The sequence below is a fragment of the Pyrgilauda ruficollis genome, unplaced genomic scaffold (genome assembly GCF_017590135.1).
Source record: "Pyrgilauda ruficollis isolate IOZ18807 unplaced genomic scaffold, ASM1759013v1 scaffold15, whole genome shotgun sequence".
NCBI lineage: Eukaryota > Metazoa > Chordata > Aves > Passeriformes > Passeridae > Pyrgilauda > Pyrgilauda ruficollis.
Genome location: NW_024513654.1, coordinates 2,287,554 through 2,306,922, shown reverse-complemented (window position 1 = coordinate 2,306,922; position 19,369 = coordinate 2,287,554). Strand labels below are relative to the sequence as shown.

The 19,369-nt window shown below is 42.0% G+C and overlaps 1 protein-coding gene across 2 annotated transcripts in view; it reads left to right on the top strand.

The window, feature by feature from the left end:
• DOCK1 (dedicator of cytokinesis 1) overlaps nt 1-19,369 on the top strand; it is a 266,436-nt gene that overhangs the window by 145,360 nt on the left and 101,707 nt on the right. For both annotated transcript variants that reach the window (XM_041461037.1, XM_041461036.1), the window contains exons 28-29: nt 4,560-4,661; nt 9,703-9,797. In XM_041461037.1, the coding sequence (XP_041316971.1) occupies nt 4,560-4,661; nt 9,703-9,797 (197 nt within the window). The remainder of the gene's footprint in view (nt 1-4,559; nt 4,662-9,702; nt 9,798-19,369) is intronic.

Genomic DNA, 19,369 nt, shown 5'->3' with positions numbered 1-19,369 from the left:
GCCACAAAATAATTTTGCCTCTGAAGGTGCTGCTGAATTTACTGTGGGATTTTCTATTACGAGAAAAGAAATGTTTATTTTGATACTGTGAGAAATACATGTATGAATTGTTATACACAGAGAGAAATTCGTGTGCCTTAGGGGCGGATTCTGCTTTGTTCTGGGTCTTCCTCCTGCCCTTCCTGGTGTGATGCTCCTGGGAAAAGCTTCAGGAATCAAACTCCTATCAGGATGCCCTGGAAGCTGAAACTTCCATCCATATCTTTATCTATTTTATAATATAAAACATTCTTGAAGAGAACAGATGATGGAAGATCCTCTCCCTTATTCATGCTGGATTTTGTAATACCTTTATACTATAAATTACATAAAATAGTGTTATTAAAGTGAGCGAACTTGTCTGCAGACAAATTGGATTTTACATTTTCTCATGGCAAAAAGATGAAATTTGGGATATTTTGAAGTTGGATTTTTATCTTGTGAGTCTGTAAGCAGTGACAATTTAATGAGTGGCTTCTAGAATTGATAACAATTGATTTTTAGTTCTTTATTTGTTGCTAATATAGAGAGAATACAAGTTGTAAGCGGAGAGAAAACTTCAATTTTTTATCCTTACAAACTCTCTGGGAATTGTGAGGGACTTAAATTCTTTCCAACAAAGTAAATTCTATGGAAATGTTATGAAAGGCAAAACGTAGTGAATTAATTCAAGTGATTTTGTTTGCGGTTTTTTTTTTATTATACATTCATCCATTTATTTATTTAGCTGTGTAATCTTTTAAGGCAATGTAAGGAAAATTTAATGGAAAAAATAAATGAAACTTAGACTTTTGCATCTATTCCTGACCATGGTAACAGGGACATTTTAGTAAGACATGACTTAGCTGAGTGTAGGTTTGATTTCTCTAGATTTTCTCACTATACATAAAGAGCTTAATATTTCAATTTAAGTATTTCACTGGGAGAAAATGGACATGCCTATTTAAATCAGGATCTTTTATCCCTGAGGGAGACAAGTGTTGGCATGTGTGGTCTCTCCTTCAGGGAATTCTCTTCTCATTCTGGAATTTCTCAGTGTTACTATTACTTGTGGGGATTATTTCAAACTACAATTTCCCTTCTTGTTTCTGTTCAAGAGACATTTGAACATTGAATGTTTTATTTTAAAAGTGATTTAGGAAAATAAGTAATTTTGGAGCATTCCTGTGCTTCTTCAAGCTTTCCCTCAGAACTGAATTTTACAGAAATCAGAAAGTTATTTCACAGTTTGGAATAGCATCTTCATTTTTTAAAATATAAAAAGTGTTTCTAAATAATCAGGAATCCTTTAAAAAAATGCTTTGGTGTTGGCTTTAGGTTTGTTTTCTTTTAATGGAGCAGAATTTTCACTCATCCTGCTTGGGAGCTGGATGTGGCTTCCCTTTGGGCAGGTATCCTGGACCCGGTGACTTTGCTTTGGGAATACTTCAAACATAGAAGAGAATCGTGGAATCATCAAGGTTGGAAAACATCTCTGAGATCATCAAGTCCAGCCTTGCACCTAACCCTAACCTAACCCAGCCCAGCACTGCCAAGGCCACCACTGCCCCATGTCCCCAAGTGCCACATCCACATGGATTTTAAATCCCTCCAGGGATGGGGACTCACCACTGCCCTGGACAGCTGTGCCAGGCCTGGACAAACCCTTCCATGAGGAAATTATTCCCAAAATCCACCCTGAGCTGGCCTGGCCCAGCCTGAGGCCGTTCCCTCTGCTCCTGTCCCTGTTCCCTGGAGCACAGCCCGACCCCCCGGCTGTCCCCTCCTGGCAGGAGCTGTGCAGAGCCACAAGGGCCCCCTGAGCCTCCTGTGCTCCAGGCTGAGCCCCTTCCCAGCTCCTCAGGAATTCTCCAGCCCCTTCCCAGCTCTGATCCCTTCCCTGGACACCCCTCAGCCCCTCAGTGTCCCTCTTGTCCTGAGGGATCCAAACTGTCCCCAGGATCTGAGGTCCCTCAGCAGTGCCAGCACACGGGACAATTCCTGCTGCCTGTGGTGACACAATTCCTGCTCCAATCCAGGTGCCAGTGGCCTCTGGCACACTTGGGCACAGCTGGGTTTGTTCCCAGGTCTGGCACCCCCAGGGCCTTTCCCACTGGGCACTTCCCAGCCCTGCTGGCCCAGGGGGACCCTCAGTGCCCCTGGTTTGGGAAGAAACAATCCAGGAGAGGCAGGAATTGCAGTAAACTGCTGGCAAAATGCTTCTCTAGTGGATATTCTTTAATGATCTTCCTCTCTGTGTGACCAGCTCATTTCTGAGCTTTGCAGTAGGGAAAGAGTTCCAGGGTAAAGTCTGCAACTATTTCAGTGAATAAATGGCTGAGAAGTGCCCAGAACAATGGAAACCCCTTGCAGGACTGGCTGGGTAAACACAGCTTTGCAATTATTCCTATGGCTCAAATTGAAATTGATTTTTTAGAGAATTAGGTACCTTTTTTCTATATATTGCTTCCAGTGCTGGTCTGTAGATGATGACAATGATCTCCAAATACAACTAAAGATAAAAAAATCAACTTAAGATTAAAATCTAATCATGCTGTTCGCTATTGCTAACTAGTTAGAGGTTATTAAAAACACCTAGAGTTCAAATATTGCCTCTAAATAATTACAAACCTTTATTAGCATTGTAATTAAGAGCGTGCTGGCTGCAAGTGATACCTCACAAAGAAAATGGTGACTGGTAGTTGTACTTTGCTCCTAATGTTAAACAGATTCTCCTTCCTGGCAGGTCCTTGAGCAGTGGTTTGCAGGTGGGGATCTGCAGATCGGTCTTGGAGCAGGGATGTGTGTGTGTGATGCAGTGTTGGCTTCAAGGAACAATTCTGTATCAAAGGAAGGGTTTTTATTACCATGATAAACACCAAGATGAGCATGAATCATTATTTTTATGCAGGAAAACAGGAAGAAGTGTTAATGACTGTTTAAAGACCATCACCCAGTCTGCTCAGCACCACTGTGGGGGCTCAGCCTGAGCTGAAAAGACAAAATTTAACAAGTTTCTGTCATTCTAACTAAAACTTACAGCACTACAGAATCCCCCCCTGTTTGTGTTCCATTTCTATTTGCTTCTTATATTTATTTTTAACTCCAGCAGCCATTCCAGGTTTTTAACCAGCTCTCCTATTGGCTCCTATCAAGCCCAGTGTTTGCTGTGCCAGGAGCTCGTTAGGCACTGATTTGACAATTAATGTTTGGGTTTTTGAGATGGTCCTGTCTTATTTCCATTTCATAGTAGGAAATGTTGTCTTTGTAGAGTCCCAGATTCTGTTCTTGTTAGAAAGTTCTTTTGATGTCCCAGAACAGCAGCTCAGGTGGACTTTCCTTCCATATTCATGGAGTTTGCAGGTGCCACAGAGCTCCCATCAAGTACCTTGGCATCCTCTGGAAAATCCAGTATTCCCACATGGACAAAATCACTCCTGTAGGAGTTTAGATCTCAGCTTCATGCAGGAGAAAAGCAAATTCCAGGAGTGCTGATCAGGTGGAATTTAAGGTTAAGTTGTAAATTCTGTAAATAAGAGGGCTCAGAGCACATGCAGGTGACCTGGTGTCGTTTCAGGTTTAATCTCAATTACTTGGATTGATGTGGAAATAAAGATTTTAAATTGAAATTAATGCTAACTTAAAGGTAACAATAAAGACCTTTATGAAGAGAAAATTACTGAGTGTTCTCCTGGGCTGTGGCGTGGAATAACCTGGAAAACAGCACAGAAAGGGGGATTTGCAATTCTATCAAACCACAGAAAGAATCACTTCTTTTCTAAGTCATTCTTTTGGGGGTTTTACCAATTTTTAATGTTTTTACTCCTGCATTAAGGACCAAAAGAGACGTGGACATCATCAATAGGCTTTTAGCAGATAGGCAGAGAGGGAGGATGGACAAGAAGCTCCATTTATGGGATTTTACTGCTTCTAGGAGCCTTGGGAATGGGTTGGATTGTTACTACATCCCTTTCACCCACCAGAAGGAAAAACTCAACTTTCCTTTGGTCCCTTTTCACTCTTTCTGTGCTTTGAGAGAGATCTGGATGGTGCTGCTCTTCTGGTTTGATGGAATTCACTGGATTTTGGTGGTGTTTTTTTAAGCTTCACTGTATCTGAAAATACCACGCAGCGAAATGAAAACTTGGGGTTGGTTTAGCTCAGTGCTCAATATGATAATTTTGAAAAGATTTCTTTCTTGAGCAGAATATTGACTTTCCAAATGCAAATGCTGATATTGTGTGATATTTTTAGGAGTGCTGTTTATTACCTTGCAGACATTTTAATGTCTGAGCAATTTTTAGATGAAGAATACGTCGCAAAAGCTTCGGTGATAAACCCATGAAATTGGAAACTGGAAACTTTTTTAGATGGGTTTTTTTTGTTTCCTTGACAGAACTTTGCATATCCATTAATGAATTTTAATGATAGAATTATCTCCACTGCATTCTGTGGTTCTCTCTAGCAATATTATGTTTTGATAGCCAGTATTATGTTGCATTATCCTAAATAATGGATTCCTTTCCTTTGCTTTTTGCCAGGGGAGTTTTGTGGCCTGCATGACAGCCATCCTGAGGCAAATGGAGGATTACCACTATGCCCATTTAATCAAGACTTTTGGCAAGATGAGGTCGGATGTTGTGGTGAGTTTCATTTGTTTTATCTCTTCATAAGATGGCTCAGCTTGTTTTTGGGTTATTTTGCTGTTACTGGTCATTAAATGCACTTGTGAGATGTGAACAAAATGTGTTTGGCATTACAAATTTAATATAAAATAATTATTTAGGCACTGTGTTTTTAGGCACAGGAGTACAGCTGGAACTGTTCAGTATTTTAAAACATGAGACAGTGGATTGAAGGCAATTAAAACAAAGCAGTAAAAATAGTAGTGATGAGACATTGCTAAAATCTGGTAATGAAAGAAGAAAAAGAATGGTAAAAATGCTTTCTTAGGAAAGGAACTTTCAGTGTTAAATCTTCCAGATGTCCTGATTTTGTTTCTTGAAGCAGCTTTTACTTAGAGATCTGCTCGCTTTCCCTTTTCCCTTTTATGCAAAACACTTTAACCTTAAAGATGCCCTCAGTTGTTAAATAAGCAATAATAATTGAAATTTGTCTTCTCAGAGTCATTGGGTAGCCTGGCTAAGGCAACAACCCAAGTTAATTAAAGCATAATAGAGGGGAGTTTATAGCTGAGGAGATAACTCTGTAATAACCTGAAAGTGCCACTGCCATATGGCCAGGCAGGGCTGGGAGGGGACACCCAGCTCCCTGGCTGAGCTCCAGCAGTCACTGATCACCCATCCCCACTGCCACCCTGGGGGTGCTCCCACCTGGGCTTGGATCCTTCTTCAGCTTCTCTTCTTCCTCCAGCCCCTCCAGAACAATGCCAGAACCTTTCCTTTGTGTAATTTAACGTTTGGACTTCCCAGTTTGTCTTGAATTGGTGTTATTCTTCTTTCTGCCTGTGTTGAGCAAGGTTTGAGCTCTTTGCCCTGTTCCTGTTTTCAGCCTCCTCTTGTACCTGCTCTGGCATCTCTAGAGCTCAGAGCTGCTGTTTTTAAAGGGGGAAGGCAAAGTCCAGCTGTAAATTGCTGGAAATAGGATCACTGCATGGGAAAGGCTGCTTCCCACTTGGATTCCTTTGGGATCTTGGAGCGTTTACATGGATGAGTACTGACAGCAGAACATTCCCAAACTAAGTGCAGATAAAGGGCTGAAAAGAGTGGATATAGCAGAGGGAAGAGAAAAGCAAGTCAAGGTCTTTCCTTTGTGTAATTTTCATGTTTGGACTTCCCAGTTTGTGTTGAATTGGTGTTATTCTTCTTTCTGCCTGTACTGGCCAAGGTTTGAGCTCTTTGTCCTGTTCCAGTTTTCAGCCTCTTTTTGCACCTGCTCTGGCATCTCTAAAGCTCAGAGCTGAATTTAAATAATATTCATTAAGGTGTGGCGGTTTATTGGCAGAGCATTGTTAATCCTGTGAGTAAAGGAAACTACAGGCAGTAAACAAAATTTTCTTTCTTTTTGTTTTTCTGTGATTTTTCCAGTTCTTTAACCCAGCAATTTTTTGTGCCACTCTCATTTGACTCAGCCAGTAGAACTGAAATCCAGGAATCTTTGCTTTTAAACCCAAAGTTGGAGGTGAAAACTGCACCTCCTATTGCAGAGGATTCAGTTTAATCACAAAGCAGTGATTTAGAACTGAGACTAAATTCAGCCAGGCAGAAATGAAAAGCTTTTTCTTAAAAAAAATGGCAAGAAAAGGGGAAAACTTAAGCTGTTGTTTCTTTTTCACCACTGGAGACCCTTAAATCTTCCTTGAGCTTCTGCTCTTGCTCAAGCAGGAGTTGGAAGCTCAGGGCTGGAAGTGCTGGAGGAAACTTTATGGGCTGTGTTATGTAGGTGGCAGGTTTAGATTATTATGATGGTCATATTTGGCCTCAAAAGTCTTCAAAAAGATGAGGTGGAGTGCAATAAAACCAGTCTTTTACCTCTCTGCAGAATAGAGAGTTTAGATTTATTAAGGAATGTCTGTCCAAAGAGGAATTTCTTGCTTTAAGATCCCTTCCAGCCCAAACTCTGCTGTGATTCTGTAAAATCAAAATTGGTGATTCTGCTGTCATCCTGAGATGAAATATTATCTGAGATCAGGGAGGTTATTTCTGGGACTAACTGATTTTTTTTTCCTCTTTTTACTTGGTAAAAATAGTTTTATTTGAGACACATGTGGTTTAGTTGACAAAAAATGCCTGTTAATGTTCTGCCATGTGGAGAATCTCAGACTGAGCTCAGGCTGTTTCCTTTCCATCAGTGGAAAAAAATTCCTGAGAACTTTTTAGGGGTCTTACCTGCTGTGAATTATATTTCCTATTAAATAGGATTTGTATTTGTAGTTGGAGAGAGAGCAGGAGTTGTAACCCTTCCTCCTTTAGTACAGATTTTTATGTTCAGAAATATTTGTCTTGCTTCCCGTTATTCTGAAAATAAGTAGCTTTTTCTTGTCCTGGTGGCTTCCCTGTTTTCCCAGCCCCTCAAAAACCCTGAGATTTCCTCATAAAATGAGGTTCATTCATCCAAAGCATTTGCTTTTCTATGAGAACCATAAAATGGAAAAAAGAGCAATATTATGAATACATAAACCCCAGGTGAGCATCAGGAGCCTTTTATTTAATCAATAATTAGCTCAGTTGTTACAGAGCATTATTTAAAGTGCCTGGGTGAGTGTGGGGTTATTAAAATGTAAATATCAGGGAATGGAAATGCAGAGCTGAATCAGCAAAGTAGGTCAGAACCCCCAGGCTCAGGAAGGAACCAAATCATCATCAATGGAATTCTATCACCAAAACAGAAAAAATTAGCAGGGGAATCTGGAGGTTGAGCTCTTAAATGAAGGCAGATTTTCCTGAGCTGGAGGAGAGGCTGTGGGATGAGTGGTGGCAGTGGTGACATCTGAACCAGGAGCAGCTGCAGACTTGCTGTCCCTCCATGCCAAAGCAGCAGGATCTGTTTGCTGGGCACAGTGATGCTCTGTGGTGTTTGTGAGGGTCCCAGGACGAGGGAAGAGATCAGTCTGACCCCATGCTCTCAGAAGGCTGATGTTTTATATCATGATACCACATTATATTAAAAGAATGCTATACTAAAACTATACTAAACTGTACTACAAGAATAGAGAAAGGATACATCAGAAGGCTTAACAAGAATGAATAATAAAAACTCGTGGCTGACTCCTCAGAGTCCGACACAGCTGGCTGTGATTGGTCATAAAAAAAACACAATTCACATGAAACCAATCAAACATGCACCTGTTGGTAAACAATGTCCAAACACATTCCAAAGCAGCAAAACAGGGAGAAGCAAATCAGATAATTATTGTTTCCATTTTTCTCTGAGGCCTCTCAGCTTCCCAGGAGAAGAAATCCCAGCGAAGGGATTTTTCAGAAAATACCACAGTGGCGGTGCTCAGTCACAGGTTGGATTTGGTGGTCCTGGGGCTCTTTTCCCACTTCAGAATTCTGGAATTCTGTGATCCTTGCTGATGCTGTGTGCTAAAATGACAGAGGAGCTCTTTCACCAGGCATGTTCTGCACATGGTGGAGCCCAGTACCCTGGAAGTTCCCAGAATCCCAAAATAGCTGGGGTTGGAAGGGACCTCTGGAAATCACCCAGTCCAAATCCTGCCAGGGCAGGGTCCAGGTGGGTCTGGGATGGCTCCAGAGAGGGGAAATTTCACCTTGCTTTGTGAAATAGAAAACATGGAGAGAGAGAGAATATTTACCAGGGCCTGGGGGGACAGGACACAGGGAATGGCCCCTGGATCCCTGGCAGTGCCCAAGGCCAGGTTGGACACTGGGACTTGGAACAGCCTGGGACAGTGGAAGATGTGGAACAAGGGCTTTAAGGTCCTTCCCACCCAAACCAGGAATTCTGGGGTTCTTGATCTCCAAGCCGTGTCCTCAGGAACTGTGCAGCTCCCTGCATCCACTGATGGGCAATTTCTGAGCCAGGAAAACATTTGAACAGAGCAGTGGATTAAAAGGTAAATCTGCTGAAGATCCTGGCTCTCAGAGCTGAAGAAAGACTGATGAGAGCAAGGACTTCAGATTGGTTTCTCACTGAAAAGGTTATACAGAAACCAGTCTTAGCTAAAAGTCCAGTTGATGGAACATATTGGGGATTTTTTTGTAGGCATTTGACATTTTAAAGATAGACCAGATAAATACCATTGCTGAGAAACTGTATCAAAGGGAAGATATTCTAACCTTGGAATAAAAGTTCATTTTTATCTCTGTGTGAAGTGGATCAAGGACTTTCTGCATGCAGTTCTCTTTTCCCCTTTATCTTTCTCGCAGCATTTGATATTACTGAAATTGTTAGATAGCAATTACAGATTGCCAAATTGTAGGAGATGATTTACACTGTAAAGTACACAAAGTTTCTGGTCCAAAGAACTGTGTGTTTATAGCTGTGTGGAAATAAATTGGTTTATGCTGTTAAATTAACTTGTTCTTGGGCAGCCTTTCACTTGCAGAAGCAATTCTTGCTGCTCCCTTTAGGGAGAGTTCCTCCCAATTCTGGGATGTCCAAACCATTTTTGTCCATTGCCCCAGGTGGAGGTGATGATTTGAGCTGGAAGATGTTTTTATTTTAATACATAAATAATCTTAATTTCTGGAGAATATCCATGAATGGAGGGATTATTAATCACCTGACTCCAGGGAGTATTTTTTGTGCAGTCCTAAGAGTTAAAAATAAATATTTAGCTTTGTTTTTTTCCTCTTTCCATGAACCAGTGTGCTTTTGTCAGCTTCTCAAGGGTGTGTCATGACAGGTGTGTCACAATACATGAAGGAACTGGGAGGTTTTGTCCATAGTATGGAAAAAAAGATGTTTTTTCCAGTAAAAACTCCTTTTGGATTACTGGTGAACCATTGCTTGGCCTTGATGAATCCCATGGGTTGCTTAAATGTGAGATTACTGTTGTTATAATTTCTGAAATGGAATTACTGTAGGATTTATGGGCATCGTGTATAAATGTGCTTGAGTAGGATTTGGGTGTGTTTTTTATGAAAAACAGCTTTTTGAGGAACACAAAGACCCCTTTGGAGTGCAGTCATCAATAACCGCCACCACCCCTTGGAGCTTCTCGGTCTGATTGCCTCCAAATATTATCTCTTCTTTTAGGATTTCCTGATGGAGACATTCATCATGTTCAAGAACCTCATTGGGAAGAACGTCTATCCCTTCGACTGGGTGATCATGAACATGATGCAGAACAAGTGAGTACAGAGGGAGAAGCTCCAGAGCTCTCCCGAGCCGGCGGCTCCGGCACAACTCCGGGGTTGCCTGGAAACAGCAGCTGCAGCCAGCCTGCCCTGCCTTCTCCTCCTCCTCTGATGCAAAGAATTATTGAAAAATTGGCTCTGCAGGAGTGTTGTAGTGGCCTGCTTTATGGCTCTTGGAGTCCACCTAAAATTTAGGGTGGTGTCAGTTTGAGAACCTGGATTTTGGAGCCAACTGCAGGTGCAGTAAAATTCTCTCCATATCTTAAAGTAACTCAGTTTATTCTTTGGAGGGTGAACTGCATGCTTTGCATATGACCTCACATTACGTGTTGTTGTATGGAATTGTATGTCCAGGAATGTTTTCATTGGTGTTACAAGAAAAATTAAGGAAGCTTTTAAATCCAAATTCCATCACACCAGTAATGTAGAGAGAGTCTGAAAATGTTCCTGATGCTCATTTTTCCCCCAATAATTGCAGTTCTGTCATTATTTAGCATTCCTTTGTGCAGTGGTTTATGCTGGTGACATTTTATTAAGTGTGTCAAATGCTTTTATGTGTACTGAGATGAAAGTATAAGGGAAAAACATTATATTTACCAGTTGCCTGGAGAAATCTCTTCTGCATTTACTGGAAGCTACCATGGCTGTAAAGTTGTCAGCGTTTCCTTATATAAAATCCTGAACCACAGCTCCTGCTCTCCTTATAAAAATGCACCATAACTTTAATCTTGGCTTCTGAAGTCTCCTTAACTCCCTAATAAAATCTGTTCTGTATAAATAGGAGTCAGGAGACTGAGCCATCCTTGGGTTCTTCCTGCTGGTTTGGAATGCTTGGGAAGCACCTGGTGTTTGAAAAAAGGAGCACATTGAGAGCTGATGAGGAACATCTGAACCCCTTTGGATTTATTTCTTTTTTTATTAATCTTGGAGGTGGTTTTGCTTCAGCAACTCCAAGTCCATTGGGAACTGTGTTGGAGATGTTGGGAATCCCTCCCAGCGTGTGTTAACTGTGAACAGAACTCTGGGGTTCCTGAAGTTTGGGAGAGATTGAACCAGGAGTGGGAAGGTTTGTGTTTGGACATTCTTAATGCCTTAACTGGCCTTGCTAAGTGGAGACAGGGCAATTACAGTGTGGTCAATACTGTAGGGAGTGTTCCTTGTGTCAGCCCAGCACAGGAGGGACAATGAGCTCATGGACAGGATCCAGAGGAGGCCACGGAGCTGCTCCAGGGCTGGAGCCCCTCTGGAACCAGGCTGGCACACCTTGGGGGCTCACCTGGAGAGGAGCAGCTCCAGGGAGAGCTCAGAGCCCTGCCAGGGCCTGGAGGGGCTCCAGGAGAGCTGGAGAGGGACTGGGGACAAGGCATGGAGGGACAGGACACAGAGAATGACTTTAAGCTGACAATGGGTAGATTTGGGTGGGATTTTGGGAAGGAATTGTTCCCTGGCAGGGTGGGCAGCCCTGGCACAGGGTGCCCAGAGCAGCTGTGGCTGCCCCTGGATCCCTGGCAGTGCCCAAGGCCAGGCTGGACACTGGGGCTGGGAGCACCTGGGACAGGGGAAGGTGTTCCTGCTATGGCAGAGGTGGAATGGATGGGATTTAAGGTCCATTCCCACCCAAACCAGTCTGGAATTTTGTTCTCTTCACATTATTGCCAGATGACCTCTCAGTGTTCACTCGGGTAGGGATTTCACCTTGGGTTTTATTTGGCACTGGGAAAATCTGGCCAAACAATCGAAAGAGCAAAGGTACAAAAAGAACCTTTCCCTGTCCATGTTTTTTTTCTTAAAGCACAAAGGTATCCTTCCCCCAGGCAGTTCCTCATGGAAAATTTGGAGCAATTCAAAGCATGATAGTTCACATTTAGAACAGAGACTTGGAATTTTTATCCTTAAAAATAGTCTTGTTTTTTCCCATGCTGAACATGAAGTCCTGAAGAAGCAGAAATGGGATGTGTTGATGATCTTTGATTCTTCCTGTCTCCCCTCAGTGCCTGCAGAGTATCTGAGTAGTATTTAACGTTAAAAACAAAAACATTTCCCAGTGGTTTTGGTGTTGAAGAGGATCTTCAGATGTCCTAAGGGGGGTTGTCCATCCCTAATTCCCTCATTCTTTCATTCCCATTGCACCAGCTCCTTCAGAAGTTCTTCTCAGTTGATTTCCCTGCTTTTCATTTTTCCTGTTGGAGTTAACGTGGTTTCCTAGCCCAGAAAGCTGCATTGTAAAATACCTTGTTTGTTTTGTCCATCTGCTCCATTTATGTCCACCCTTATAAAGTTTTACTGAAGAAAACCAGATGAAATTTAAGAACAAATTTTGTCTTTTGAAGCTGTGGCATCCCCTCTGTAGAAACAACTCTGAATGTGCAGTTTTGTGTCTCTTCTGAAAGCACCTCCTTGGGCAGTTTCTGTGTCATCAACCAAATCGAGGGAACTAAATTTTAAATGTATCCATAATTTCATTTGTTTCCTTCATGGAATGTATCTGGTAGTGTGAAACAATGGGAATAAGAATAAAAATAGCTGGAAAATCAAGCTCTAATTAGATCAGTCCTTTAGGAGGTTTCTCCTAAAGCTCCTCTCCATTCAGGGTTTTGCTTCCAAATTAAAATACTCTGGATTAGGCAGTGGCTTCAAATATTCTGGATGAGATTAAGTTACAGCCATGGGGGAAGAGGGGAAATGGAGAAATGCATGTGAACAATGGATTACAGGAAATATTTGCAAATATACGTTTAGTTCAAATTTAGTGTTCTATTTTTTGACCTTCACCAGTGGGATAAATATCTAGAAAAAAAAATATATATACGAAATATATAAAAATTCTGCACACTCTTTAATAGTGATAGAAATTATTCTGAAACTTTGCCTGCCTGTTTTTGCTCCATGAAAACATCAGTGTCCTCTCTCCTTTCTACCTCCCAGTTTTGCTGTACCAGGCTCAGGATCACATCCCAAGTTCAGGATCACATCCCAAGTTCACATCCCATGCCTTTGTTCCAACACCTCAGGGAGCCACGCTGTGTTCCCACCTTTCATGCCAAAATGAACACAAGAAATCTTCATATCTAACAAGAGAAGTCTTCATTTTTTTTTTATAAAATACTTTATTTACTGACTTGTTTGATGTATTAAAATTCTCATTTTAGCAAAGCAGTTTGTTGATTCAGAGCCCAAGGTGTTGGTGTTACCAATTTGATGGAATTGCCACCAATGTGTTCAAGGTGACACTGGTTTGCAGGTGGCTGATCAGCATTTTGGGGGTAAAGGAAGGGAATATTTAAACTGATGCAGCGGCTTTTCCTTTCACTTCCAAATTTTGGTTCAGATCAGCCCCTGGTTTACTGTAAACAACAATATTCAAGGAAAGGAGATGGAAAAAACCACTGAGGGATGAGAGAGATGGATAAGGGGCCATTAAATGCACTTTTGAAACAGCTCCTTGTAAGGAGGAGATGAAAATGTCTCATAATTCCTTTTAGGATACTTGTCCACCATAAAATTCCAGCTGTTGTAGGGTTTTCTGTGCCCACATTTTCAGGAAATTCAAGCCATAATATCTGTACTTAACAGTTTTAAGCAGTCAGGGAGTTTTCCTGTGTTTCTGGCTAGGGTTGGGAAGAGCTTTGGAGGCAGATTCTTCATTCCAGGCATCTCCAGGAAAACACATACAAGGAGTTGGAACTATAAAAGCAGTTACAGAAAAAGGCAGGGATTTTGTGATTTTGTCTTGTTTCCATTTCCCCCATTGAAACCATGTTTCAAAATGATTCCGAAATGTTTTAGAAATTGTTGTTAACTTTTGTCAGAAGCTGACAAGCTAAACTTAGGTTCCTCCTAAACACATAACTCAGAACATGAAAGCAATTCCTCCCTGCGGTTCCGTAAATGAAAATAATTTAGTCTTTGGTCTTACTTTTGGCATTTGAGACAATTCAGTTCCTTTGGTAAGACCTTATGATATATTAATTTGTAACTGCTACTTTCATCTGCAGCTGTGCCAGTGGAAGCTGAGTTGCCTATGAAAAAGGAATTTGATGTTTGCTGTTCTATTTTTTGTTTCTAATGTCCACATTTACATAAAATACCTGTTTGTTTTGCCTTTTGAAGTCAGAGAGAAAGGGACGAGATGCTCTCAGTGAAAATGAGGGTTCTTGTCTCTATTGTTTTTTGGTTTTGTTTTTTTTTTTTCCCAGAGGAAATAACTCTGGCGAGGGAATAACACCAGAGGGTGTTACCTATTGTGTCAGGGAGGGTTAGGTTGGATAGCAGAAGATTCTTCCCAAAGGGTGGCTGGGCACTGGAAAAGCTCCTCAGGGAATTGTCACAGCCCCAAACTCTGCTCAGCAGCCACAGAAATATTCCTGTATTATGTCCCCCGTTCCCAGCACAAATCCAAACCACCACCCCACACCCTCCATGAAGAAAATTCCCTCAACCCCACCCAAACCCAGCCCAGAATCTCAATGAATTTTCTGTGTGAAAAGCCAAACAAAAGCCTTGCAAAGAGGAGGACAAAGGACGGGGGAGCCGCTCGGGATAAACATGTCCTGGAATGTTTATTTTTGGAGCTTCCAGGGAAATGTAGGCAGTTCTGCTGCCTGGTTGTCATAGCAGTACCTGTCAGATCCGTGCTGTGCTCTCAGAATTACCTCCAGTGATGTTTGTGACCATCCATCAGCAGTGGGCAAACCCTGACGTGCGTCGGGAACCGCAGCAACTTCTGCGGAGCTCGGGACCTTCGCAAGCAGCCCCTGAGTTTATTCTTCCTGACAAGTCACCCAAAGCCACACTAAAATCTGGGTTTAGCTTATGGAAATTTGGCTTAATGGTGATATTGTGCTGGGTTCGAGGCAGGCTTATGGAAACAAAAGCAGGATGGTTTTAATAAATGTATGAAAATAGGCTCTTTGCACTTACATAATTGACCAGTCAAGTCGCATCCATCAGATGAGTGCAAGTGCAAAAGCTCTGATTTAAAATCCATCCCGAGCTCCTGCTGGATGAGGGGTAGTTTTCATAACAGGGGAAAAGAGGCCAGAAGGATGGCAAAGATTCTGGATTGCAAACTGCAGGAAAAGCAGGGCACCCCAGTTTCACAGCTTATCAGGTGTTATTAAATCTTTGGGACTGGGGCGGAAGGAGCAGAAAAAAGCTTTAAAATCATCATTTCGTTTCCCAGATCCCTTTGTGGGTTCAAGCCTGTGTTAATTCAGTGTTCAAAGACATTATTCATGGCCTTAAAATGCTCCAGGGGGGATTTAGATTGGAGATTAAGGAAAACTCTTTCATGGAAGGGGTTGTCAAGCACTCCCCAGGGAAATGGTGGAGTCTTCATCCCTGGAAGTGTTCCAAAAACATCTGGAACAAGGTGGGTTGAGGGTAGGACTCAATGACCTTAAAGGTTTTTTACCAAACTTAACCACTCAATTTTATGATTAGTGGATGTTAGTTGAAAATCCAAGTTTATAACTGGGGCCTTGATCACTTAAATATTTCCTCAGTCTATGTTTTAGTGGAATAGGGTAACTGGTTTACATTTCCAAATTGCAAATGGGATGAAGGAAGTGTTTGAAATTCAATTATGTTTTAGGAGGCCAAGGGATGCATTGTTTCAAGAAGAGTTTGAACAGTACAAAAAGCTTGGATTAGAAGGAATTGCTGCTACTTTTCCTGACTATTAATGCACTTCCTACAGGACTCTGTGCTTACTTAGAAAGTTTAAGAGTCCAGACATGCAGCTTGAACAATCAAATAATTTAATTCAGGGCTGGAATGCAATAAGACTTCAAATGGGAGCAATTTTGTTTTTCTTTGGTGCTGAATATTTCTCTGTGTAGAAAAACCTCCCACTATTCCCCATGTATAGACCAAGGATAACAATTTTCAAAGCTTGGAACTTCCTTAGGAACCAGCTCTCAAAATTAACTCGTGTGCCCCAAAGTTTGCTCTTCATCTGGGAATAAAAGACACAAATGTACATTGATAAATCATCCAAAATTTCTGTAGTTGGAGGGATTTTTTTTTTTTTTGCTGTCCATAAAACCTTGTTGCATAATGTACTGACCTTTTCAGGAAAGACCTTGCAGGATTTTTACTTTAGCATTGTACCTGTCAAATTAACTGCACCTGGGAGGGAAATGAATATACTTGACTGTGTTTGAAATAACAGGGTATTTTCTTATTCAAAGAGCTGAGATTCCTTTAAGGAATATTCTTCAGCAGGTGCTCTTTTCCCTTGGTGGTTTCCACCCCATAGCAGGTGGTTTTCTGCCAGCCTTTGGAGTTAGACATGTCCCTGGCATTGGTGGAATATTGATAATGGTGTGGTTGTGAGAGCTGGTGAGCAGTTGGGGCAGCCCACTAGATTTCATTATCTGCTTTTCTCCTTAATTTCTGCAATCTGTGATCATTTGTGATGGAAAAGTCATGGAAGGAGAGCAGGATTAGATGGGCTATTGGGAAGGAATTGTTCCCTGTGAGGGTGGGGAGGGGCTGGGATGGAATTCCCAGAGCAGCTGTGGCTGCCCCTGGATCCCTGGCAGTGCCCAAGGCCAGGTGGGACACTGGGGCTGGGAGCACCTGGGACAGTGGAAGGTGTCCCTGGCCATGGCAGGGGTGGGAATGGGATGGGATTTAAGGTCTTTCCAACCCAAACCATGCTGGGATTCTGAGAAGCGCCTGGTGAAGCTGCCAGTGTTGAGATGTAGGTGTGAGGTGTCCCAGCCCTTCCAAATCCGTCTGCTGCTTTTTTGAGCACTCCTTCCATTTATATGGGTCATGATTAATCCCTCCTGGGGTCTAGAGTTGGAATAATGATTTCCAGCACTGACATAATTATCTTGTTGATCATAATTGTATCATCTTAATTATGGTTTTTGTATCTTTGGAGCCATCTTGGGTTTTTGGGAAGATTTCCTGCAGCAAGGTGAGCTTGGGCTGGTGACCATGTCCAGCATCCACTGTGATGCTGCTGTTTTCTGGATTTTATTATTGTGCTTTCCTTGACAAAGACATTTTCCTGTCCCTAAAAGAGGATAGAATTTGTTGTCCTGCCAGGAATGGAGATCTCGGAGCCACGGCAGCTCTGTAAAGCCAGGAGAAGGCTGTTGCAGATCTTCTTCATCCTAAAACACATCTTTTAATTTTGCTTCCAAAATATCACTGTGGAGCATTAGCTCCACCTTCACTGCTCAGCAGCAACCCCGTGACACTTCAGCTTTGATTTGCTGCAAGAAAATTCGAGTGACTTGGAAGCAAAGAACTGTGTGTTAGGGAACAGCTCTTCCTGCACGAGGAAGAAACACAAAGGGATAAAATGATCCCAACTGCTGCTGTTCTTGAGCTCAAGGGGAAAAAGGTGAATGAAGAGGTTTTTAGAGATTTTTTTTTTCATCTTCTGTTAAAAGAAGGATTTTTTGCTGGTTTTGGCACCTTGCAAAGTTTTAGGTAGAGAGGCAGTGCTGAGCTTTAAACCTGGAAAATTCCTGAGCTGGTTGTCCTCCTTGGACTGGGGACAAATTCAATCATCTTCTGTTAAAAGAAGGATTTTTTGCTGGTTTTGGCACCTTGCAAAGTTTTAGGTAGCGAGGCAGTGCTGAGCTTTAGATCTGGAAAATTCCTGAGCGTGAGCTGGTTGTCCTCCTTGGACTGGGGACAAATTCAATCCCTTCAAAACCTTTTGAATGCTCCATGTGTCTTATAAAACTGGGGAACGTCAAGGAATCTGTGGGTTTATCACAGAATTGTTAAGGTTGGGGAAGAGCTCTGAGATCAGAGTCCAACATCAACCCAGCAGCACCACCTCATCCCCAAATGATACATCCACAGAGTTTTTGAACATTTCCAGGAATGGTGTCTCCACCACTGCCCTACTGGACAACCCCTTCCATGAAGAAATTTTCTCTAATATCCAGCCTAAACTTGAGGCCATTTCCTCTCATCCTGTCGCTATTATTTGGAGTAATCTTTAATCCGGGGGACATCCCATGTTACTGCTGGGGGTTTTCCACGGAGGATATTCCACAGGAAATCACAGGCAGGAGTGGCTACACCTGCTGATTGTCCCCCTGGTGTATTTTACCTGCTCTAAAGTCACGAGCAGTTGAGAGGCACCTCCCAGTCTGTCATTTCCCAGACTGGCTCAGAAATGGGGTATTTTAAAGAAAAATAGGGCACAGGATCTTCACACAGCCAAGTGAAAGAAGCAGCGTGGCTCAACTGCTACACTAAGAAAAAGCAAGAGAATGTTGAAAATGGCTTTTTATTCCTCACTTTTTGGAACCATCACCCACAGGATGCTGTGGATGTCTGGTTTCCTTTGTTTTTAACAAGATCCTTGGAAAGCCAACTAATTTGTTTGGCTAGTTGCCCTCTTTTTTTTTTTTTTTTCCCAACTTGCATCTTGACAGTGTTGAGAACTGCTGGGTTTAACACATTGTTTTGAAAGAAAGCTGTAAGAGGTTATTAGCCTGTGTGCTGTGGTAATTCTCCGCTGAGAGCTGATTGAGACCTGAAGAAGCCTTGCCAAAGTAATTTCAAATAGAACACAATGATTCCAATATTATTTTCCCTTCTGGAATCTAAACCTGGGTTGACATTAAGATACTTTGGGATGATTGTACTCAGAAGCCTTTTAGCAGCCAATATCTTTATCAGTTTGGGTTTTATGTTTTTTTTAAAAAATCAAATTAAGCAAGAAGAATTCAATATATTGTGCCATAAATGATGGATAATAATGTTGTTACATGTTTTTGTTTTTTGTTTTGTGCTCTAATTACTTCAGGAGTAGCAGAAACCCTTGGCATATTATGTTTCCTCAGACAGATCCTTAGTGTAAACCTTCCTTTAATTTAAAGTTTTCTTACAATTTCATAATTACAACTGAAAAAACCCTTAACTGTCATTTTAAATTTTACATTTTATCTTGTGATTCTAATGTTCTTTTCCCCACTGCTGTCTGAACCCACTCCAGAGGCCCTGGTGTGTAGATACTCAAAGTTTAGCTCTCTCTAAGATGAGCTCATGAACATTTGAATCCACATTATTGTACCAGTGTGGGTGTTTGGGATGAAGCTGCATCCAAGTATTTGATTTCTCGTTTCATGGAGCTTTGGGGACTTTTCCAGCTTTATTCTGCTTTTCCTGGCTCCTCACAGCCAGTTTTGGTGCCTGCAGCGTCACATTTCTTGGGACCACCCAGAGGAGATTTGCTCTGTAGGTTCCCACAGGAAAAATGATCCCTGGGACATGTGACCAAAACCAAGACTGAGAAATGATGATGGTGCCCTTTGGTGGTGGGAATGTAAAGACCATGGAGCATCCTGGTGGCACCTGGGGACACAGGTCAGTGATGGCTTTGGAATGCCAGGTGGGACTGATGATCTTAGAGAGCTTTTCCAACCTAAATTGTCCCATGATTCTGTGGTGGAAGGGAAAAGCGTTCTGCCTGAGCACCCAAACCCGCCCAAATATTGCAGTTATTAATTGGAATTCTGTGTCCTGAGTGCTCATTTTGTGCACACTGAACCCCCCAGGAAGGGTGTCCACGTCACAGCCCCAGATAT